The sequence below is a fragment of the Homarus americanus genome, unplaced genomic scaffold (genome assembly GCF_018991925.1).
Source record: "Homarus americanus isolate GMGI-L3 unplaced genomic scaffold, GMGI_Hamer_2.0 scaffold36734, whole genome shotgun sequence".
Classification (NCBI taxonomy): Eukaryota; Metazoa; Arthropoda; class Malacostraca; order Decapoda; family Nephropidae; genus Homarus; species Homarus americanus.
In genome coordinates this window covers 1,543,624-1,569,642 of record NW_024733126.1, presented here as the reverse complement: position 1 = coordinate 1,569,642, position 26,019 = coordinate 1,543,624, and the positions used below count along the sequence as shown (strand labels likewise).

The window sequence follows — 26,019 nt, the reverse complement described above, 5'->3', positions numbered from 1 at the left end:
TATTAAGTTTGGTCGACAAGAATAATACTTTGTAACATATTTAGTAATTGTCATTTCTTGCTTTTTGTGAGGGTCACATGAAGTGAGCTACAGTTACCCCTGTTATATTCATGGCAAATTGGTATATGTATTGTGGTTTAACTACGTAAACAAAATGTTTGTCATTCATCTGGATATAATTTAATACACGCCAAAGATCACCACCTACTTTCAGGTGAGAGGTATTGCATACCATGGGATTCCCACCCATCTCACATTATATGGTACTACATGACGTGGGTTAAGTGTGGGGTACTGCGTTATTGGGTGGACAGTACCAATACTCAGGTCCGTAATATTGCGTGTAAAGGGATACTGATTACCTTTGTGTGTGATGTACTGTAATGCTAATGCAAGAGGGTTCCCACTTACCCCAGGTGTGAGGTACTGCATTACGAGAGGAAGAATCAACTTCTGGTCTTTATCTGCGACATCCTTCCCGTAGCCTGTCTCTTGCCAATCTGTCAACAAACAAAAATAGTCACAAGTGATTGTAAGGTAAAGGGGTAAAGCTGTGCAGAATACTGACGCACGCATTTTTTTTTTACGGGAATTAGCCCACCAGGGCACAGGTCAAACGACCCACAACGGAGCCTGGGGGGCGAAATAAAAAAAAAAGTTAAAGAAATTGTAAATATAGAAAAAAAAGGTTATACTGTATTAATCTACACCACGAAGATGCCGGAAAACCAGCTTTTTAAAGTGAGACAGATTGTAAGAGCATGGAAACACAGAAGAAGGCAGAGCATTCCACAGTTTGCCTGTGTGAGGAGAGAAGGAGGTACTATAACGGGTTATTATCGTGTTGTCATGATCGTGATGACGGCTAACCTGAAAACCTTAAGGATTCATATTACGCTCAAACGTCCACAAAACCTTCCGAGTCCCCCAGTGGAAACGTCCCCCGTTTTCTCTGTTTCCTTGATGATGTCATCGATAGGCCGTCTTTGTCTAAAGGGAACTTTGAATATAATCCGCGGATTTCGTAGCAAGACGCTGTATGTTGGGACCTGTTGCCATCCAACCCTTTGTAATCAATTTAATTTTGCTTTTGATAGCTCAGTCAGAGCATTGTTAGTGAGGATAATAGTAGGGAATGAAACTGAGTTCATAGTCTCAGTTTCAATGTCAGAGTGTACAGTAAATTAATTCATCGAAATAGAAGTAGGGTGCCACGGGCATGTCAACTGTTAGTAGGCCACTCCACTTTGTGTTGTAATTCGCCCTTCTTTAAGTGATTTGACCCAATTAATAGTTGATTGTGCAAGTGTTACAGTAACGTAGTTGATATGCTCTGAGTGAAGTCATATTTACGTCTTTAACGTCCCCTGAAATGTGATGTCGTTGTCACTGTTAGTAAGTGCTCGCCCCTTCATCCATACAGGTCCCTAACGCAGCCTAGGCCGTGTCTGTAGGGTGGATGTTGTATCCACTATGTTTGGGAAGATGTCCGAGGTCCAGTAGGATCAGTTACCTTCGTGAGACCCGACCGTCAGACACTTCAGACTACCTATGGCCCCCATAGCTGGCTCGTCTGGCCCTAACACTAGGCCTGCGAGGTGACCCCGGATCACCAAGCCACACACCACTACCAGCCCCCATCATTGGTGGATGAGTGTCTAACTCAATAGGGCTATTTGTGTGGTGGGGTTAATCCACTGAGATCTTCAGAGTTCGTCGGAAAGTACCCCATGATGGCAGGACCCCATGGCGGTTGCTTGAGTATCACTCCTGACGACTGAGTGTTGTAGTGGCAGTTGCCCCTGGTCTTTATGGTGCTAAGTGACTAATAAGAGTTATGTGCTATTGAGTATGTCCATCCAATAGTGGTGTGAGTGTTATTGAGTATGTTCACCCAGTAGTGGTGTGAGTGTTATTGAGTATGTCCACCCAGTAGTGGTGTGAGTATGTTGAGCCTGAGGGCATAGTACCAGATTTCGTCTGTTGGTACATATATATTCTTTCTCCCACCTCCATATTAATGTTTAAATAAATTTTGTATTTGTATATTGCGTCTATTACTTACCTACAGTATCCACCGCTATTTCTTCCCTATTACTTGATACTATCATTACATATACCCACGAGCCTCCTCTCGTCACGCTACCAATGGTAATAAGTATTAGAGTAAAAAGAATTGTTACTGACACACAGTCCCTTATATAATGGTGGCAGCGCAGGCCCTTATAGTGTGACCGACATCCACAGTGAAACGGTGGGCACCGCGGGCAAGACGTGTGTTACGACGCCTTGCCGGCGGTACATAGGATGCCAAATCCACCGAACATTGCCCGTTAAAGTACCTGTAAAAGAGAGAGAGTGAAGCAACATTGCGGCGAAGAGAAAGGGAAGAGAGATTGTCGACTAAAGGAGGAGAGTTAATAAGACGAAATGCCTTTGATTCCACAATTGTATTAAAACATATGTGTTGCCAATATTGTAAATGACAGAACAGATAACTTTACGAGGAAGAAGATTTTACACTAAAAACAAAAATAATGACTCTTCATCATAGTTTGCATAATCTGATATAATTGAGCTTAAGCTTGATTTCATTGCTAATACAAACTCGCTTTACCAAGTATAACTGACATAACGAGAATCTGTTTCCTATACGTCACTTAGTGATTATTTTCTTTAACTAAAACTGACTTAGTATAACCACAGGTATACGTATCTACCATCACACACTTAATATGACCGTAGGTACAGTACACTTATACACACTTATCTATTAACAAAGTATAACTGTAGATGTAATACTGAAATGCCTTTGATTCCACAATTGTATTAAAACATATGTGTTGCCAATATTGTAAATGACAGAACAGATAACTTTACGAGGAAGAAGATTTTACACTAAAAACAAAAATAATGACTCTTCATCATAGTTTGCATAATCTGATATAATTGAGCTTAAGCTTGATTTCATTGCTAATACAAACTCGCTTTACCAAGTATAACTGACATAACGAGAATCTGTTTCCTATACGTCACTTAGTGATTATTTTCTTTAACTAAAACTGACTTAGTATAACCACAGGTATACGTATCTACCATCACACACTTAATATGACCGTAGGTACAGTACACTTATACACACTTATCTATTAACAAAGTATAACTGTAGATGTAATACTGAAATATTTTACAACTACTACGAGCTACTCGTACGTTGTACTACTGTAGGAATAATTCGTTTTCTATCAATGACTGAATGAGTGACACAATGAGTATGACACGTTTAGCCCAACAATCAGGCAGTGAGTCACTCGCTGGCGGCGTCATGCAGAGATACAGAGTTAATTAAACTCTGATGGTCAGCTCAACACTGATCCTGGTGATAATGAGTGAACCAGGGCCGGATTAAGCTTAATAGGGGCCTGAGGCACAGATCAACTTGGGGCCCCCTACCCTCAAGGTACATATATACATATATATATATATATATATATATATATATATATATGTAACCAGTCGGAATTTGCTGGACTTTAATTTCTCACTTGACTTGGGGTTTATTAAAATTTAATAGATGGTAAAGGCAGTGGAAGCGCCCCTTTGAGAAAAATCCCGAACCAGCACAAGAACACTTAAATCTACTACACAAAATGAACTGTCCGTGACCCGTGGAAGGATAGCGTCTGTGACTGGGATGAATGAGACACACTGTAAAATTTAGACACTTATATTCCCTCCAACACTACAAACACAATCAATAATGGTACACCAATATGCGCACCTCTTAACTTAAACTTTAAACACTACTCTGGGGAATAAAAGTTATACATGACATAGAAATTATTAGAAACACAGGCAACAATAAATTTGAAGTATTAAGAAATGTTAATTGCACACATGAACAGGCCTTACGGGCTTTCACAAAATAATATCAGTCACTGAGGAATGGTAATAAAAAATAAGGAATTAAATACTCTACAATGAATAGGCCTTAAGGGCACTCAACAAAATTATAGCACCTCAACAGATGTACACTTCCTAACCTAACCTAACCACTACTCTGGGGAACAAGGTTATACCTGAGATCAGAATTATGAAGAACAATTAGAGGCATTAAAAGAATCAAATCACAGTATCACTCTGGCTCCACTTAATGGCACAAACATTCAAAAAAACATTACTATCAAAATTATTTAAGAAATATTAAACTACACACGTCAAGATAATATCAGTCTGAGGAATGGTGTTAACTACACCCGTAATAAGGAAGATAAAATGTTCCTCTAGGTATCTCCTAGAGTCCTAGACTCACGGTCTCAGTGTGTGACCATTAATATACTCAGATAGCCTCAGTGTACTCCCAGTGCGTCCATGGGCAGGAAGCGAGTGAGCCAATCAGACCTTGTGCAGTTGAGAGAAACTTTAGCTTCCCGTTAGCAAGAGGGTTTCACTAGCTGACCGAGGACACGTGGTGTTGTGCACCGGAGTGGTAAGAACTGATCACCCACTGCCGATGCTGGTCCCGTGTCGTTTTAGTTGTCGGGAGCACTCGTTCACTCAAGAGATCCTTTGCTACCCCGCTAAACAGTGACAGGCCTACACTGATCGGTCCAATGGCGACAATCGCCACCCTCAATCATCAACGGCAGTCAATCTCTCGCAGTCAACTCCGGTCAACTCCGGTCAACTCCAGTCAACTCCAATCAACTCCGGTCAACTCCAATCAAGTGGGTTCTGACGGAAACCTTGTTATACTGCAATAGCGCAGCACAGGTGACTAGGCCACGTGACTATTTCTGATGGACGCGCGGAACGTCTTGTCTGTGTGGAATATCGACTCGGGCTCTAGCTTGAAGTGTCGCGTGTCTCCTCAAGCATGCTACTCAGGGCCCACGTGACATATTTCCCGCCTAACTAATAACTCCTTGGGACACCCGTAACATTATTCAGACTGCTAAACGATCTATAATAATTTCAAATTCAATAATAGTCCCTTAACTTCATGAATCGCATCATTATTAATTCGGTAAATTACATTTAATATCATATAGGCCTAGTTCCGCAGTCTCTCGCTACGAGCAGGCAGCGCTCCCTCCCCTCAGATGACCTTGAACGCTCAGTATCACTCATGGCGGGGCATTTGAAATTACTCTGAAATTTCTGGATATTACATATATATATATATATATATATATATATATATATATATATATATATATATATATATATATATATATATATATATATATATATATATATATATATATATATATATATATATATATGTATATATATTTCATGGTGATCCACAATGAAAACGTGGATAAGATAGTTTGATAAATAATATGTAGTGGAAATGAATGGAGTTATTCTTAGTTGCCTTTGTTCCAAAACATCTTCAGAGGCCTCTTGAAGATGTCTTCGGAATAAAAGACGAAAGCTAAGGTGCTCCGTTGCTTTTCCCGTGTGATTTTATATCAAGATATATATATATATATATATATATATATATATATATATATATATATATATATATATATATATATATATATATATATATATATATATATATATATATATATATATATATATATATATAGCAAGAACAAAATATGCCAAAATTTATCAATGATTTCATCAATATTAAGCTTCTGCAAAATAACACATTCAATTTTCATAAGAGACAGAAAATTAAGATGTTGCTAGGACATCGTTGAACGAAGTTCATGTTTTATATGCTTCAACTTCGAGAATGTTTGGATTTGGTGGCCCCTTAGAGGCCAGTGCCTCAAGTGCCTCATCGTTAATCCGGTACTGAGTGAACCCATAAAAATACCAATACAAATTTAAATAATTACAGCAGGTGACAAACATTCTGACACAAGCTAACACAAGCTTCTCAGCTGAGTATCGGGAAAATTAAAACAGGGAATAAGAGTGAGCGTGTGCAGACATACAAAGGTGAAATAAATAAGCGACAGCTCATTTGGTTAATCTTTCAGTGAAGATAAAGTAATAAAAGGGTATATTTACTGTTTTTCATTTTTTTTTTCATTTGCCGTGGTGCAGTAACTGTCATTCTGATGTTCACTGAATAGTGAATATGTTTCTTAACTTTTCTTGTAATCATTCAAGATTACATCCACTTTTTAACCGACAACAGCAAGATCTGAGGTACTTACCGGTAGCCTTAGCAATGGCGCCGATGATGCAGGCGGGCACAGCCATCGTGATGCACCCAATGGCTCCCAGGTAGGAGAGGACCTCAGCTTGCTTGCTGGTGCGAGATGACAACACCCGCTGGAAGTATACCTGAGGGGGGACACACCACATGTTAACCAAGCCTCACCAGCAACGCTATGCTCTACTAGGAAGTGACATAACGTTACATAACCAATCAAATATCTGTTAGACTTACCTTTTTCATCCTACTTCCTGTTTGTGTTGTGTTTGTGTTGTTCAATAGTACATGTCTTTTCTTCCACATCACCCTCAGTGTACGCTACCTGTGTACAATGAAAGACAAAAGTCGTTTCGTGAAATTTGGTGAAAACATATGCAGGAGGGCTAAATTGTTGTTGAGCTCTGTAACTGTGGTAGAGCTCTCATAATGTTTGACGAGTTATATTTAATCTTCGTACAAAACCGCGACGTGACTTTTGTCTTTGATTGTACATCACAGTATGATATTTCTAGTCCGGAGGATTAGGACAAAATCCTGCACTTTTTGATACAAGTATAAGACTTGGTATACAGATACTATGACCCAAAACGTGTCAGTTTGAAGATTGTACCCGAACCAGATTGGGGTGAGGACAGCGGTGGTGGCCATTTTGAAAAATGGCCGCTTCGTCCAAATGTGATCGGCAATATTTGGCTTAATATGTGAGTTACAGACTTACTTTTTTGTGTTAATATACAGGTTTTTAGGGTCAAGGAATACAATAAAGCCAATATTTTTCATATTGGTGGTGCCAGTCATATGGTTTTACAAGATGGCCGCCATTCGTTTAAATGATTAACCAAATTATGTACATATATATATATATATATATATATATATATATATATATATATATATATATATATATATATATATATATATATATATATATAAATATATATATATTATATATATAATTATTATTATTTTTTTAGCACATAATTGGAGCAGAAACGTGTTGCAAATAACTGTCGTTGTTATCAGTGTAATGGAACTGACCAACGACAATAAAATATATATGTTGTTAATCACTGCTATGTTATGTTATGTACATTGTTTTCCTCGTTCTTCAGGTAATTACGAACCAATTCAAAGAAGATGGACAAGCGACTGAAATTAGTGAAGGGTGAAGTGACACCTGTTCTCCCATCTCACGTTGATTGAAACAAATGTATCTTTTGTGGCGGAGAGAAGGACTTGTCATGACCAGCTGACTACGCCGATAGATTTGGTGGCAAGGATATAAAACACTAGTAAAGGCTTTGTGGAATTTCACAAGCTGGGTCAATTGCTATCCAGAGTAGAACTCAATTGGCTTGGCGAAGGTGATGGTCTCGAAGCAACATTCATCGAAGACGTGCAAAGTTCTATAGACTCTGTGCTTCAAAGTTCAATGAAAAGAACTTTAAACGGGTGTCAAAGTACAAAAGCAGTGAAGCTGCAGAAGTACCAGAGAAATTCACCCGTACAAAAATGTCAAAGTCAGGTTATTATGATACCTGCTTTTTCTGTGAACAACCTGCAACGAGAGACAAGCCGTTACGCAATGCTTTCTCAATGAAAATTAATTCACAAATGAATAAATGTGCATAGAACCTACAAGATGAAAGGATAATGACAAAGCTGAGTCAGTGAGATGTTATAGCTCTTGAGGCAAAAATATCACCCTAATTGTCTGGTGGCGTTTTATAATCGTGACAGCCCTAGTACATCTCAAAAATACTGATCCCATAGCTGATGAATGTAACATTGTATTTGCTGAGCTATGTTTGTGCATACGAGAAATCCTTGACAATGATAAGTCTACACCTGACTTCCAGTTGTCTGCATTGAAAAATATCTATCTGACGAGAGTCCAGCAACTGAGTTACTTGAATAAGGATAAATCACTTTGTTTCCATGCTTCTAGTTTCAAGAGCAGAAGTCTCAAATACTTTCCAGAGCTAGAGTAACACAGTACCAGCAAGCACTGCTGGAATGCCGATAAAAATATGCCTGCTTGATGGTGAGGACTAGCAAGTATTATACGTCGTGAAGTCTTCGCCAAATCTTGTCCAAAATTCAATGGAGAGTATTCAGAATATTGTCAACAAAATTCAGTCCCACAAGAAACACTTCTACAAGAACACCACTGTTTCAATTTCAGTGGTTACAAGACATACAGGAGGCATTTCACGCAGGCGTCAACAAGAGGATGTATGATCTTGGTCAAGTCAAGCATACCCTCCTCCGAGGTTATGCAGCAATTTCCATGTGGGGAAAACACTGAGATACAGGACGTCAAAGTAACCCTCCAAGAACGGGAATTAACTGTTCACAACATATACAAGAACCTAAGGGGCTCACTGGAGGTGACTCAATTATTCGCTTCAACCGCTGACCACGCCACACTCATAGGAGGGGATTTCAATGTACATCATCCCTTCCTAAGCTCGATAAACCCCACAAATGAAGACGGCCTACACCTATGCACCACCTTTCAAGACACACCCGACATCAGCTTCCTGAACACCGGAGAGAGCCCACCCACATTAGGGGAGGAAGGCTAGATCTCACCTTCGTCTCCAGTGTACTACAGTCTTCGGCCTCCTGGCAGCTACACCCATCGCTGATCAGCGACCACTTTGCCACCCTAACAACACTGAAGGTGAACAAACTCCCCACTCCACCCCCGCCGAGATGGAGATACAATACCCAAAAGGCAGACTGGGAACTCTATAAGAAACACCTGGCTAAGTGGCGCGCCAACACAGCCGGCCGGTGCAGCACCCGTGGACGAGAAAACCCTCCACCAACAATTGGTTGAGGCGTTTCACCAAGCGGCAGAAGAGGCTATTCCAAACAAAACCTACATCAAGACAGTACAAGGATTACTGGTACTACTGTCCCAGGGTGAAAGAACTCGACTACAGAGTGAACATGGCCAGAAGAAACTACAGAAGACATCCCACGGAAACAAACAGACATCTCCTGCAAGTCATAGTCAAGGATACCAGGGAAGAGAAGGAAGAAATCAAAAGCGTAAGCTGGCTCAAGTGAACGAGCACACTTCCCTCGGCAAAATGTGGGCCCAGATCCAAAGGGCATCTGGGAAGGCAGCACCACCACCGCAAACCCATCCCAACCCAGAAGAGGAAGCCGAGAGACTTGCAAAACTGTTCTCTGACCGAGCAGCAACGAAAAACCTCCCGAGACAGGCGGAGGAGACACAACGGTGTCTGTGACAGGTCAGACTCCAGATGATCGAAGAGGCCTGCAACAGTAAAGATGATACCGATAGACCCTTCAACCAGCAAGAACTCCAGAAGTCGATAAAACGAAGCAAGGACACAGCATCAGGGGCCGACAGGATAACCTACTCCATGCTTTCCCATGCTGGAGAAGCCGGGCACGAGGCTTTGCTACAAGTCATCAATGCATCGTGGACAGCACAAAGATTTCCACCGGAATGGAAGAAGGCAGATATACAGCCCATTCCGAAGCCCAGAGAACCAGACAAACCGAGACCCACCTCCCTTCTCAGCTGCATAGCGAAGACGGGAGAAAGAATGGCTCTCAACAGACTCAAGTGGAAAGTAGGCAGCCCACACCCTCACATTTTTGCTTTCACCGAGAACACCGGCACAGGCAACAACATCACTGAGATACTCAGCACAGTGGACAATAAACCAGCTTTGGTGGTCTTCCTCGACCTGGAGAAGGCCTTCGAACTAGCAAATCCACTGGCCATTATAACGACGCTCGCTGAAAAAGGCGTCAAAGGAAGGTTGCTGGGGTGGATCCAGAACTACCTCACACAGAGAGAAATAAGAGTAGGCTTTCAGGGAGCAACCTCAAGCTTCAGGGTCCATGAAAACAGAACCCCACAAGAAGGCCTCCTCAGTCCAACGCTGTTCAATGTCCTGATGGAAAATCTTGTCAGACTTCCTTTCAGACAAACAGCCAAGCTCCTATACTATGCAGACGACTTACAGTTCATAGTAAGAGGATCAAACAGACCAGCCAACACGCAACACGCACTCCAACTTATAGAAGAGGAGTGCAACAGACTTGGACTCACGATAAATCCAGCCGAGTCGAAAGCGATGGCCATCTGCACAGACACACCAGACATGATGCTCTCCATACAAAACACGCCGGTAGTCTGGACCAACACCCACCAGTGTCTTGGATTCTGGTTCGACCAGAAACTCACTTTCAAGCCGCAACTCGAGTATCTCAGGCACAGGACGAAGAGCAGACACAATATAATGAGGTCGCTCACCAGCACAACTGCAGGAGCGAACATACATGTGCTCAAAGTCTACTACACTGCCGCCATCAGATCGCTGGTAGATTACAGTGCTCCAGCACTCATTGGACTGAGAGAAGACCAGATAGCTAAGCTAGACGTTATCCAAAATAATGCTCTCAGGACCATGCTCGGAGCACCCATGTGGACCAGAATTTGCAATTTGCAAATGGAAACTGAACTACCACCCCTGGCAGTACGAGTCAAGCAGGTGACAGCCGGTCTCCTCGCCAAAATCTGTAGATCAGATAAGCCCACAGCTGTCAAAACGCGAATCAGTGCCTCCCTCCACCTCGACCACAGAGTGCGAGGGGCCACCTGGTCGCACGAGGCAAGCGAGGTCATGCGACACCTGCAAGCAGAAACACTCGTCAAGAACAACGAAGACATTCGAAACAATGGTTACGTAGTTCCTCCACCATGGAGCCCTCCACGAGCTACATTCAAAATTACCGAACTAGGTGATAGCAAAGCCAACCTCCAGAAGGAGGACCTCAAAAGAATAACTCTGGAAGCCATAGCCACCGAGACACTGGCTGATGCAGCATCATATTTCACAGACGGCTCGGTGGACCCAAAACATCATAGATCCGGAGCGGCCTTCTACACCCAAGGTCAGACCCTCCGATGGAGACTTTCTAATGACTGCTCCACCCTACAAACAGAGTTGGTAGCAATCTCAAAGGCCCTACAACACGCTGCAACACAACACAACAAGTCCATCATAATTCACACGGACTCGAAAACGGCCATGCAAGCGCTGCAACACAGTCAACCAAGAGACAACGTCCACATCATAACCTCGATCCTCACACAGGTACAGGACTTCCAAAGACAAAATCGCCCAGTCGTCTTACACTGAATTCCAAGTCATGTTGGGATCGGGGGAAACGACGTGACAGACGAAGCAGCCAAGGCAGCCACACGTTCTCGAAGCGTACACATTCAAGTTCTAGCAAGCGTGCAACAGATCAAGAATCACCTCAGAAGGTCTACCAAGCTCCACATCCAAAAGAGCTTCTTTCAAGCATTCAACGGTGGTTCCCAATCAGTCAAATGGTACCTCGCGGCTACAAAAGGGGAACCACCTTTCGCGGACAAGAAAACACCAAGACGAGCCCAAGTTAGCCTTCATCGACTACGACTAGGGTACAAGTGCTCCTGGCAGACTATCGGAAATGTCGTCAGGGAATGCACCTACTGTCAGGAGCCAGCAGCCAACCCACTGGAACACTATCTCCTCGACTGCGAAGTCACACAAAGTCTCCGAAATAGAATTCAAAACTTCCAAGAAGAACACACAACACCAGCGGCCACTCTAACCCGAAAGGCCCAAACAAACCACATTCACCACCTTCTCCGGGTCATCACACGATACCTACCACCCAGATAGCTTAGGAAGTATCCTCCCCCAGCAACCCCCAGCAAGTGTGGACCCCAGTTTGGGGGGCGCGCCACTCCGAAACTGACCACGTCCAAGAGTGGGGGTTGGTGGTAAGCGTTCACTGACCGAGGGTCCGCTCACACTTGCAACCTGCAGTATCTTTTCATATCTGCAGGTAGGACAACCTCCAATCCCAAACCCGGTCTGGCTGCTCCAGGAGCTCCAGCCGGAACCACCAAACGGGCCGCCTACAGGCAAAGACCCGTGTCGGACTACGGTCCGACAATCTCAACAACAACAACACGCAAACTCTTCACAGGTGATCATTCTCTAAACACTGACCGTATTGGTCGGACGTGTCAGCCTTATACTCTACGACAACACTGCTGATTTTCACTGGTTACCTAAGTTTTGCACCATGCCCGGGGCAAGTGGTGGGCAGAAACTTGTGAAGGCTTTGGCTAGAGAAGAAAAGATTGCATTAGGTTGGTCGAATAAAATCATCGTGACAGTACCAATGTGATGAGCAACCCGGGTGGTGGAAACGGCTCAGGTTAGGAGGAGGTTGAATTTTTCAAGTGATTTACGCATGTCATTCTATGAGCGGTTGCTGTGGGCTGCTACACTGGGAAGAGAGCATAAAAAGTTTGAACGCCTTCTTAAAGAAAGTCGTAATAATTCCTATCTGACTGTAGCTGGGTATGCAGCGGTAAAGGTTTCGACGACGACAGGATTTAAGGAGGTGATAATGACGATGCTTCAGGACAAAACAATACACCAAAGTGATCGTCTTCACGTACTCAATTATACTGGATCTTGATTTTCTTCTTGACGATACACGATTCTAATGGGCAAAGCGACACGAAATCCGGAGTGAGAAGAAGAACCAAGTGGTAGCCTTGATGAAGAGAGAGGTTCCGGAGAAGATATTCATTTCTGGAATAAGATAGAGGAGAAATGCAAAGTTTATTGAACAACCTGTTTTGTGCTACAAGTGCAGCAGGTGGTGTCATATGGAATGGAAATGTGTTTTTACTGTGGAATAGATCATAATTCAATAAAATGTTGAAAGAAAATAAAGTCTGGGCAGCATGTTGTGCCGTGCTGTTACATTTGTGGCGGCGCACATAATGCAGGTTCCTCAATTTGCAATAAGAAGCAACAGATGCATGGTGAGCGGTGGCAGAAAATGGGGGAAGTGCAGCAGCAGCGACAAAAGGAGGAAGGAGAGAAATTGCATGAGAGACGACTCTACCTTCAACTGAGAACGTGTAAAAGAAGAGGATGGAACAGAGTGACACGTTGAAGGTAACAGGAAATGGTACAGGAGCTGCACCGAAAGTTTGGTGTAGTAGTTCAACTCAGGCAAGAAATTCAGATGTGGACATTAGGGAAGAGATAACGTTACAAATGGGGGTGACATCCCCGAAGTATTACATGATAAGGTATTAGCTCGAGTGAAAGAAGAAATCGAACAGTTTGTGAATGAGAGAATAGGGTTAGTTTCTGTTGTTAATAAGGAAAATAGAGGACACTAGTTTAAGTATGAATTCATGGAATGTAAACAGCTTACGTCCTAAGACCACATATGTGCATGCCAAGCTCTTACTTCACGTTGCCCTAAATTGGTGAAGAGGTTTTAGCACTAAGCGTCTGGAGGATCCAGCTGTAGCACATGCTTTCAGAGAGCAACTCGAACTTGGGCTGATAAACAAACCGACAACAAACAACCCAAATCCCAGTGCTGACTGGGATATTCTCGACACTGTCATGACAAAAGCCTGCAGAGAGACCCTCGGCCATATCGAAAGAATATACCAGCTATCCTCCATCCCTGGATGAGGAAGCTACTGCCATCAAACATTTGAAAAATAACAAAGCCTCAGGGCCTGATGGAATTATATCCGAGGTGTATAAAGCAGGAGGAACGCTGCTTACCAGCCGTCTCCACTATCTCCTGGAGAATATACGGGAAAAGGAGGAAATCCCCCAAGCTCTTAAAGACGCCTTCAATGTCAATATTTGTAAGAACAAGGAAGAACGGTGAGACTGACAACTACAGCGGAATCTCGCTGCTGTCCGTAGCTGGCATGAATATCATCCGACTCCTTCTAAACAGACTTCTTGCTGAGGCGGAAAACTTCCTCTCAGAATCTGAATGTGGCTTTAGACCATCACATGGCACCGCTGACTTGATCTTTGCTGCCCACCAGATACAGAAAAGGTGCAGAGAACAGCGTGTGACCTGCACTTGGCTTTCATCGACCTAACCAAGGCCTTCGACTCGGTCAACAGGGAAGCCATTTTGGCTGCCTGGCAAAATTCATCGCCATAGTGAAGCAACTTCACGATGGCATGAACGGCAGTGTCCAGCACAATGGCACCCAGTCTGAGTTCTTCCCCATCCAAATGGGGGTAAAACAAGGATGTGTATGAGCACCAATTCTCTTTTCCATTTTCTTGGCAGCATTCCTTACTCGTGCCAATGCCAATTTAGCCGGCGGGGTGGATATCAAGTAGCGGATGAAGGGTCTTTTTAATATAAGACTACTCCAGGCAGGAACAAAGGTGTCGGCAGCTTCCATTACTGAACTTCAGTATGCAAATGACCTCACCCTTGTCGTTCACACTGAACTCGACTTACAGGAGATCCCGACATCTACGCAGAAGCGTATACACACTTAGGCCTTGAGGTGAATGTATGAAAGACTCAGATTTTCTTTCAGCCTGCCCCTGGTTCAGCCACACCTTCACCATCCACCCAGATTAACTGTACCACCTTTTCTAATGTTACCCACTTTCAGTATCTCGGCTTCCACCTGTCCACCACTGCGGACATCGACGAAGAGACCATCGGATGAGATGTCAATCTCAAGCTTTTGGCAGACTCTATACCCGTGTCTTCAGCTGTAGGCAGCTGAAATTATCTACAAGGTTGCACGTATATCGAGCAGTGGTCCTTCCCACCCTGCTATATGGGAGCGAGACATGGGTCACATACAGGAAGCACCTCAAAGCACTTGAAAACTTTCACCAACGTAGTCTACGTTCCATCCTCCGAGCTCGCTGGGAAGACAAATGCCAGTATACTCACTGAAACCAACTGTAGGACCAGTACTTAATGAATAATAAACTTAACACTGGCGGGCAACTGAAAAGGGAAAGGATAGTATTAAGACAAACCTGAAAATGTGCCACATCGACCCCCTCACCTGGGAGACGATAACACCACACCGTAACGTTTGGAGGAGCACCACACGAGAGGGTGTAAATACTTTGGAGTTAGCCCGACTGCACACCGAGGGAGACACGCATCAACGTCGGAAAGACACTGCCGCCGCCCCTACCCCACTAGATGTAACCCTCCTCACGTGTAACATCTGTGGACGGCACTGCCGGTCTCGTATCAGCCTCTTTAGTCACCTCAGTACTCACCAACGAAGGTGTTTTTTTTGTCTTTTTTTTTACGGGGATTAGCCCACCCGGCCACAAGTCACTGACCCACATTGGGGCTTGAGGGGCGAAAATGTAATAATAATAATAATAATAATAATAATAATAATAATAATAATAATAATAATAATAATAATAATAATAATAATAATAATAATAATAATAATAATAATAATAATAATAATAATAATAATAATAAACCATAAAGAAATACGAAAATGAAAAAAAATCAAGAGTGGGAAACAATATAAGTATGTTGTGTTGTCAATGGTAAGAGAAACAACTGAGACCCTGCAAAAAAGAGGAGCTGATCACTACTATACAGGATTGCCATACAGATTATGAACCAAAGTATGTTGATAGCTTTTATAATGATTTATTACATATTAATTATTCTGTATTGACGGCAACTAAGTGTAATTATAAAGGAAAAATAAATAATAGAAAACGTAATATGTATGTTAAAGACAAATTGGTTCGGGACTGGAGTTAATCCCTTAGAAAGGTGCAAAGAGAAAGGAGTGCAAATCCAAATGTGAATGAAATCGAGGAAGTACTGGAAGAAATTGCAAAAATGTGTAGTGAAATTAAGCAAGAGGCGAGGAATAAAAACTGGACAGATATTTAGGGAGAATTCCTAAAGGCAAGAGGGTGACATGTGGAAGGAAATGAATAACGTGAGAGGTGTTCGAAGCAAGGCCAACAGCTACGCTGACCCACAGTGCAGAACCAGTCAACTTAGTAGGAAATGGGCTGGGACTGCTAGTTTTCCCGAATTACCTCCGAGTGTGCAGGCCTCACTTAGGAGTGAGTTAGTACAAAGTCAGTGTACACTTGGGGATGATACATGTGTTCCTATAACGAGAGGCGAGTTATTATACGCGATTAAAAAGGGCAAAGTCTACGGCACCCGGTGATGATGGAATAACATATGATATCATTAACTGTCTGGCTGGTATTAGAGAAGGGCCCCTGTTAGACTTGTTTAATATGTCTATAATGGAGGTTGTATCCCGTTAAGTGGAAGAAAGCAGTAATTATACAAGGTGGTCCAATTAAAGTCAACCAGTTTAAGGTTGGCAACACTGGGTAGGGGTTTGAGTGCATATTGGAATGACATAACTTTTAAACATTAATAACTATTGTTTCCAAAGGTTTTCAGAAATTTCCAAGCAGCTTAAATACAGATTTTGTCCATTTCATGAATTTTTATTTAATTTTCAACGTGGTTCACTTTAATTGGACCACCCTGGGTACCAATCCCTAAGAACAATTCAGATTTTCGGTCCATACCTTTGACCTCTTGTTTTATTACAAAAATGGAAAGAATAGTATTAAACAGTTTGTTAAATGAAGTGGAAAATCTCTTGGCGACCAATTTTCATGGATTTATTAAAGGGAGAAGTACTGCAGACTGTGTTGCAAAGTTTTGAATAACTCCAAGGCTACAAAGCAGGACTTTTGTAAATTTAAAATGGTCCTTTAACAGGACAAATAAAGAAGTCTTACTTGAGGAACTATTTAATTTAGGGGTTTCTGGGAAGATGCTGAAATGGTTTGTGGATTACTTGAGTAAGAGAATGGCTAGAGTTTGTTTTCAGGGTTGGTACTCAGAAGAAAGAGAGATGGAGTTGGGGACTCCACAGGGAGGTGTACTTAGCCCAACTCTTTTCAACATATTGATGAACATAATGGCTCGCTACGAATTTCCTGTATAGACACAGGTTGTAATATATTAAGATGATATAATTTTACTGTGTAAAAGTATGAGAAACATGCAAGAGGTTTTAGATGCATTGAGTACACTTTGTTGTAGAATGGGCCTTATAATTAACAATGATAAAATTAAATATCAGGTCAGAAATTATGAGCAAGGTGATTTATTTTTGAGTGGATTTTGGCTAGAAAAAGTTAATGTTTACAAATTCCTTGGGATGTACATTGGGTATAAGTCCAACAGTAAAGTAAGTGAGATGCAATACCTGGAAAATACATGTAAAGGACGTTTAAGACCTTTAAGATCTTTAGCATGGAAGAGAAATGGCGCAGGTATTTATGTTTTAAGGATGGTTTATATTAGTACTAGATGTTCAGCTATTGACTATGCAACTCCCATCCCTATTATTACAGTAAGAAAGTTATTCAAAAGCTACCTACTACATACTTCACAGTACCCAAACCACTAGTTAACCCGCAGTCGACTCCCTGTGCAGCAGCCCCGGACACCGCTACACGGTCTGCCCCAACACTGTAAAAAAAATGCGCTGCTTGTGGTGGCCCACACTCCTCCGCCGATCGGACCTGCCCAAAATGGAAGGAGGAATGCAGGATAGCCAAGGCTCGTCTCGACAAGAAACTGAGCTACAAAGAGGCCCTCCTTGCTGTACGCTCCCAAGACAAGAAAAAACCTACAGAAAAGAAAAACCAAGAAAAGAAAACCCAAGAAAAGAAAACTCAAGAAAAGACACCCGCTACACAGAACCAAGAACACCACGTGGCCCGTGGAGCTGAAGCCCACGCGGTCAACCTCACTGTCTCCGACTTCTTCCACACCTATGAGGACTTAAGACACGAGGAAGACGAACAATAAGACCCAAACACGAATGAATGGACACTTCAAGAGAGCAAGAAGAGGAGGAGAGTTAGAAGAAAATCTACATCAAGCTAAGAAGAAGACCAAGACATTTCCTCCACACAAGAAAACAACACACACAATCAAGCCGACCAAGCACTGAGAATCCATTGCCCAACCCAACACGCACCTGACGCTTGACCTGACGCTAGCCTGGCTGGCTCTGTCCTGTCGCCTCCCGGCCGCGTCCGGGCGAGTTGCTGCTTCCTCCAACTTATACTCCCTCACACAAGCGGTGTTTAGCCACTGCACCTATTCTCTCCTCCTAAAATTCACTTCAATCCTCCCTGTAATGAGTGATTGTCAGACCAAACCTTACAGCCCAGAATTATGTCACATATAACAGCAAGTACACTACAGACCTCGTGGTACCACCACATTCCGGGTTGACACACCTCAGGTCGACCCAAGGGACTTGACCTCGCCCGCTAATGACGTGAGCCGGTGACCTACAACCGCACCTAGCCAAGACACCTGGCCAGGACCACACCTGCACACAATTATCCAGATCAAACCAGTTCAGTGTTAATTGTTAGAGGTCAGAAGCCGGCTGGGCCGACCCCATATAAAGGCCCTACAGTCCCGTCCACGGGCATTCGAGATTACCTTTCGATATTCCATTACGATTATCACTCGTCTGGCGGTCATCTCTCTCCCGTCGGGTCGTCACTCGGTTCACTAAGGGGAGTCACGCACGTCCCCTCCCCAGGGCGGGAGGGAGACCTCCCGACCAGACCAGGCATCGCCAGCTAAGCAGACTTGCCCATAGGAAGCAGCCCAGCCAGCACTCACTGGGCCTACGTCAGGGTACACGTGAGTCTTGTCAGAACGTCCTAGGGTGAGTTACCTACTGTGGGAAGTGTATTCATTCAGGTGTGTCCGAGAGTCAGTGTCAAGTAACGTAAAGCATGATGTGTCCATGTCATTGAGTGAAGTAATAAATAGTTGTATCGAAGAGGTGTTTAACAAGTTGTCCCTTTAAGAAGTGATATATGTGTATTGACATACGAGATAAGATAAGCGTAGTGACGCTGTGCAAATAACATCCAGGCCACGCTACTAAGTTTCCTATCTTTACATTCCTACTCTCTATACTTCCTACTTATATATGTAATTCTCTTCTTGTGAGATTTGTCTCATTACATCCCTTTATTCTTCCCCTGAACCTCCTTCCCCCCTGTCACTAGCATTTCATGTCATGTCATGGAGGCACAAGAGTCATGAGATGGATCCTGATTGGTGGAAGATTATCGCCGGCTGTTGGGGGTGCCATCTATGACAGTTGACGTCTACCCTAACCCTGGGGTTCAAGGACAGTCATACTCTCTCCACCTCGGCGACTTGTTCTCTTTGCCTACTCTGTCGTAAAGTTGAGCGACTGTTACCTACACTCTGCCAATGCACAGCGGGATCTTCTGGCTAGCTATTTGTAACGTGTGTTAACATAAGAACATAAGAATGGAGGAAACTGCAGCGGCCCTATTGGCCCATACTGGGCAGTCCCGTTTACACCCAACCCCTATTGCTCATATGAGCATCCAACCTATGTTTGAAGCAATTCAGCGTATTCAAGTTAATGATGATATTTGGTAACTTGTTCCATTCATCCACTACTCTGTTTCCAAACCAGTGTTTACCTATTTCACGCCTAAATCTAAATTTGTCTAATTTAAAACCATTGTTACGAGTTCGCTCCTGGTTGATAGTTTGAGTACCTTTGTAATGTCCCTTTGTTTAGCCCTGCCTTCCACTTATACACCTCTATCAGGTCGCCCCTCGCTCTACGTCTCTCAAGGAGTGCAAATTAAGATGCTTTAACCTGTCTCTCTATACTCAAGGTTCCTAATGCCCGATTAGTCTTGTCATTCTCCTCTGAATTCTTTCCAAGGATTCTATATCCATTCTGTAATACGGTGACCAGAACTGAACTGCGTAATCCAGGTGTGGTCTCACAAGAGCAAGATACAGTTTTAGGATGACCTCGCTAGTCTTGTAACTAACACTCCTTTGTATGAACCCAAGTACTTTATTAGCCTTGTTACGAGCAAAAACACATTGTTTACTTGGCTTAAGGTTCCTACTTATCATTACTCCTAAATCTCTCTCGCAGTCGGATTTCTCTATGGCATCGTTGTTCATCTGGTATCTGGTTTCCCTGTTTACATCTCCTATACTGAGTACTTTACATTTGTCCACGTTGAATTTCATCTGCCATTTTTCAGACCATTCGAAAAATTTGTTTAGGTCTTCCTGTAGTTTTGCCGAGTCCTCGTCAGATTTGATAACACGTCCTATTTCAGTGTCATCAGCAAATTTACTTATGTTGCTGTCTATGCCGATATCTATGTCGTTTATGTATATAATAAATAATAATGGTCCAAGTACTGAGCCTTGGGGAACTCCACTTGTGAGGTTGCTGCAATGGGACTTAGTGCCGTTAATACTCACTTGCTGTTTCCTGTCCTGTAACCACACCCTAATCCATTTAAGGATGTCACCTTTGATGCCATGAGCTTCTACCTTTCTAATTTGTCTTTCGTGGGGGACTCTCTCGAAGGCTTTGCTAAAGTCGAGATATACCACATCATAATTGTGCCCCTCGTCCACCGATTGGAAAACTGATGAAAAGAATGTTAATAGATTAGTTAGGCAAGAACGTCCGCTTGTGAAGCCATGCTGGGAATCATTGATCAATCGGTGCTTCTCCAGGTGATTTCGAATAGAGTTTGAAATGATTGCTTCCAGTAATTTGCCTACTATTGATGTTAGACTGAGTGGGCGGTAGTTAGAGGATAGTGATCTATCCCCCTTCTTGAAAATCGGTATTACATTCGCTATCCTCCAGGATTCTGGTACTACACCTGTTTTTAAGGATATGTTAAACAACTTTGCTAAGGGCATACTAAGCTCTTCCTTACATTCCTTTAATACTCTGGCAAATATCTCATCGGGACCAGGTGACTTATTAGGCTTTAGTTTGTCTATTTGCTTACTAACATCGTTACTAGTCACTACTATCTCACTTAATTTGTTTTCTTCACTATCTCTGAATAGAGTCGGTGCCTTGGGTATCATGTTTAAATTGTCGGTGGTGAAAACTGTTGAAAAATATTTATTCAAATTATTGCTCATTTCTCCGTAGTTATCAGTGAGCTCGCCGGAGTCTGACCGTATTGGTCCAATCTTTTCTCGTGTTTTAGTTTGATACATTTGGTAGAATCCTTTGGGGTTTGTCTTCGCCTCCCTTGCTATCCTTACTTCATTATTCCTCTTGGCTTTCCTTATCTCGGTTTTAACCCTACTCGCCAATACCCTATAATAGTCCCGGAGGTGAATTTCGCCACGATTTATCCTTCTACCTTCCTTTGGCCAATGATGTTCCTTAAATAATTATTAATCCATTTAGGGTCATTGTTGTCTGATCTGAGTTTTTTGTATGGTATGTTCTGCCTTTGTGCATTAAGTAACTCACTATTTAAATTGTCGTGGAACTCAGCAATCTCAGATCTCGTTATCAGGTCGGTGTCATCTGACAGGTTCACGGCCAAGCGCGACACCCCCTCTCTCAGCTGCCTCTTTAAACTGTCAAAGTTCGCCCTCCTGAAATCTGGTACTTTGGTGGAATTTTCCTTACGTCTGCCCTGAAAATCTAACTGGAATCTAATTTCCTTGTGATCGCTGTTTGCAAATTCGTTCCCTACCTCGACCCTGCTAATGAGGCTTTCTCTGTTTGACAGAACTAAATCGAGTATATTATTACCCCATGTGGGTTCAGTTATATGTTGGCTTAGAAAACAGTCCTGGATAGTCTCGAGAAAATCCTCTGATTCTGAGTTATCTGTAAGGTCAGTCCAATCTATTTGGCCAAGGTTAAAGTCGCCTACTATACAGACTTTGTTGTGTATGGAAGCCCCGCGCATTTCATCCCAGATAAGTCGCTCTTTGACTCTATCAAGATTGGGAGGTCTATATATTTCTCCTGTGATTAATTTTTCTCTACCGTCGATTAATTCTATCCAAATTGTTTCTGTATTCCGCTCAGTTTTTATTTCCTTATTCATTTCACACTTCAGATTATCCCTTACATAGATTGCTACTCCGACTCCTTTCGTGGTCTGCCTATCGGTATGGAACAGTTTGTAACCCGCAATTTGGTATTCGACTGGTAACTCACGTGTGTCTAGGTTGATCCATGTTTCAGTGAATGCAATTATATCGATTTTTTCGGTACATACCAAGGCCCTAATATCATCCATTTTGTTTCTCATACTTCTACTGTTCGCGTAGTATACGTTTAAGTTAGTCGTTTTCTGAGTCCTCCCCTTACCGCGTTTCGTTTTAAACTCCCTGTCTAATTTAGTTTTGTCATCATTCCTAACACTATTTCCCAGGGTCTCAATTGTTTCTTTCACTTTGACAACACAACATACATATATCGTTTCTCACTCTTGATCTGTTTTATGGTTCCTTATTATTATTATTATTATTAATATTATTATTATTATTATTAATTACATTTTTGTCCCCAGCCCCGATGTAGGTAAGTGACCTGTGCCAGGGTGGACTAATCACTGTTAAAAACAAAACAAAAAATCGTTGTCTTATATTTACTTTGTAACAGTTTATAAATAAATAAAGCTTTGCATATGGGTGATAAAATAAATTGTTCAGGTATATTGTAACAATCATTAATAAATACACATTCATTATTGATTTTTTTCCCGTCAAATCCCGGTAATCAGAGGTATCATTCTGACTGGGAGTAGGGAATGGCATCGCATTGCCTAAGTATTTCTGAGTCCGTGCTGACAGCTCGACAATGAACTGCCACAGTGAGAAAGACAGATTATGAAGACTGGCCTGAACCCATTTCAAATATCAAGAGCTGAAAATAACTCGGGGCCAAGATTTGTCGTTGGATACAGTTTGTATTTAAAAATAAATGGGGCTGGACTGATTAATAAAATGTATTTATGATATATTGTTATTATTTTCAAAGTAAACTTGTCATACCCTATAGCATTTTTAATTAAAAATTGCATTCTCTTATCTACTGTTATTCGTTTCTGCTGTGCTGACTAGCTTTATGTGTAGTAGGTAATATATACTGTGTTGTATACAAATCTATGGAAATTAGGTTTACTTTTAAATATGGTTATAAACAAACTATATATAGAAAAATATGAGAACCATGTGAATGATAATTAAATTGCACGAATTATTGTTTTTATTTTTTGTTAAAAACCGGCTTCTCATAGAGTTTTTGCTTAATAATTTACTATCAATATAATATTCATTAATTTGTAATAAATATTAATTATCTAAGCCAAATTCATTCAAAAACAAATTTTACAATTTAGTTAGGTGAACTTTACAGAATTAAGTGTTTTATAGTTTTTGAGGATATGTGAAGCTGTAATGAACTGCAACACACGAATCCACAGAACGACACTCCTTATAAAACAATTTCATAAAACTACTCGGGAAGAACATCGGAACCACAGGGTTCTATGAGTGACAGTTAAGCTCAGGAATGTTTTTGGTGGAGTGGGTGGGAGTTCATAATGTCAGTGAGACCCTTGAGTGGACTGTCCTGCTTTCTATGGACCAATTAATCATTTCAGAAGCGGATATGACATTTATTAAAAAATAAAAAAAATCCACACATATCACAAATGTATATAGAAAGTAATTTAGCGATACTAAGTTCTCAAAATTTATGTGGACATAATTAACGTTCATATATCCATGAGCTAATTTACGTCGTGGCTATTTATGATAGATCTCGCACTTTGCTTGAACTCAGATTGTTCACCTCAATTGCATGTTTGTGTCTCGTCGCGGGTTTATAGTGAGCGGGACAGGAAGGAGGAAGGTATATTCACCGTGCAGCTTTGCATGCCGTTTCACTAAATACATGATAACTGAGATATAACATCCAATACAATATAATTCATCTTAAGGTGTCATTTATATTTTTGTGCATTGGTAATCAGCATTAATTAATTTAAAATAAAAATGTAAAACACAGCGAATGCTTATGCTGCCAATCAGCACACCCGTTATAAACACGCCTGCTAATTCATGCAAAAAAATCTACTTACGACTACAGTGTATTGTGGATTTGTTTACTATTGGGGAGTTGCCTGATCTCCCCATGGACCACCAATATGTGTATCATTACTTCCGATAGCAACTGTACATGAATGATATAGTCCACTCCAGCACACTCATAAAATACAATTTATTTGCAGACGGTAAAACTCTGTATGCCAGCCATACAGATCATCATTGTAAGATGAGAACCAAAAACATTGAACTGATTAAAGTCAGGAATTGGATAATATGTAATAAAAGTACCTCAAAAACACCCACTAAACAATCTTTCACAGAAGGTAAAACGTCCCACCCAGATCTGGACCCCCTGTACCTTGATAGTACAGTCATCAAACGTGAAGAGAATACTAAATTCCTCGGAATTTTTTTTAGTGATACATTAAATTGGAGAAACCACTGACAACCCATTCACAATAACACCAATAAACAGTGAGGTCTCCTGTACCACACTCGTCAGTCACTCACTCTTGCTCAAATGAAAAAAAAATCTACTGTGATGTTAATAATAATAATAATAATAATAATTGACGGTTTATTGAAAAAGCTCTGCAGCCCGAAGGCTGAAAATATACATTGGACATAAATGACTTATTACATACATTAGTGGTTTAACAAAAGCCTTCATTAGAGAAAGGTAAAGGAACATACAGTGAACATACAGATTATTGTAGGTGTTGAACAGCAAACACGTAGTGTAGTAACTCCCTCCCAGATGGTGTTAGGAGGGCCCTCACGTGGTGTAGTAATTTCCTCACAGACAGTGTTATGAGGGGCCTCACGTGGTGTAGTAATTCCCTCACAGATGGTGTTATACGGGGCCTCACGTGGTGTAGTAGTTCCCTCACAGATGGTGTTATGAGGGGCCTCACGTGGTGTAGTAATTCCCTCACAGATGGTGGTATGAGGGACCTCACGTGGTGATGGTGAACGTGGTGTAGTAATCCCTGGTGTTATCAGGTGCCTCACGTGGTGTAGTAATTCCTCACAGATGGTGTTATGAGGGCCTCACGTGGTGTAGTAATTCCCTCACAGATGGTGTTATGAGGGCCTCACGTGGTGTAGTAATTCCCTCACAGATGGTGTTATGAGGGACCTCACGTGGTGTAGTAATTCCCTCACAGATGGTGTTATGAGGGGCCTCACGTGGTGTAGTAATTCCTCACAGATGGTGTTATGAGGGACCTCACGTGGTGTAGTAATTCCTCACAGATCGAGGGCCTCACGTGGTGTAGTGATTCCTCACAGATGGTGTTATGAGGGGCCTAACGTGGTGTAGTAATTCCTCACAGATGGTGTTATGAGGGGCCTCACGTGGTGTAGTGATTCCCTCACAGATGGTGTTATGCGGGGCCTCACGTGGTGTAGTAGTTCCCTCACAGATGGTGTTATGAGGGGCTGCACGTGGTGAAGTAATTCCCTCACAGATGGTGTTATGCGGGGCCTCACGTGGTGTAGTAATTCCCTCACAGATGGTGTTATATGAGTGAGGTGTGGTCCCAGTCCTTCCTATCGTAGACGGATTAACACATCGCTGGTCGTTGGGTCTCACGGGCCGTTATCACTGGGTACCTGGGACCTCACTGTCTGAAGGTTAACTTGGGTAGGACTGTTACTGTTGAGTTGTTCTCACTGACTTAAGCACTGTTCACCTCTGTTTAACACTGGTTCCATTCCTTTCCCAAACGAAATAGTAACTTTTGGCGAGAACTTGTTGATATTCCGGTGGGGAGGAGGGTTCAGGGGAGGGAGTTGGTATGGGCCAACTTAACAGTTGACCTGGCTGCTCCCAGAGGAGCGCCAGGTCCTTGACCCTTCAGTGGTCAAGGATGTAGTGTTGCCAACACTTGATTTACTGTCATACATTATGGAGGGCCTCCAGCTCCACTAAAATACAATCCCTAGTTACTGCCCAGAAGAGA

The 26,019-nt window shown here is 42.2% G+C and overlaps 1 protein-coding gene across 2 annotated transcripts in view; it reads right to left on the bottom strand.

Moving 5' to 3' along the window:
* The window catches only part of LOC121869300 (high-affinity choline transporter 1-like), a 317,712-nt gene that overhangs the window by 81,152 nt on the left and 210,541 nt on the right, over window positions 1-26,019 (bottom strand). For both annotated transcript variants that reach the window (XM_042370545.1, XM_042370547.1), the window contains exons 8-9: window positions 6,183-6,312; window positions 412-500 (exon numbers count right to left, since the gene is read on the bottom strand). In XM_042370545.1, coding sequence (XP_042226479.1) covers window positions 412-500; window positions 6,183-6,312 — 219 coding nt within the window. The remainder of the gene's footprint in view (window positions 1-411; window positions 501-6,182; window positions 6,313-26,019) is intronic.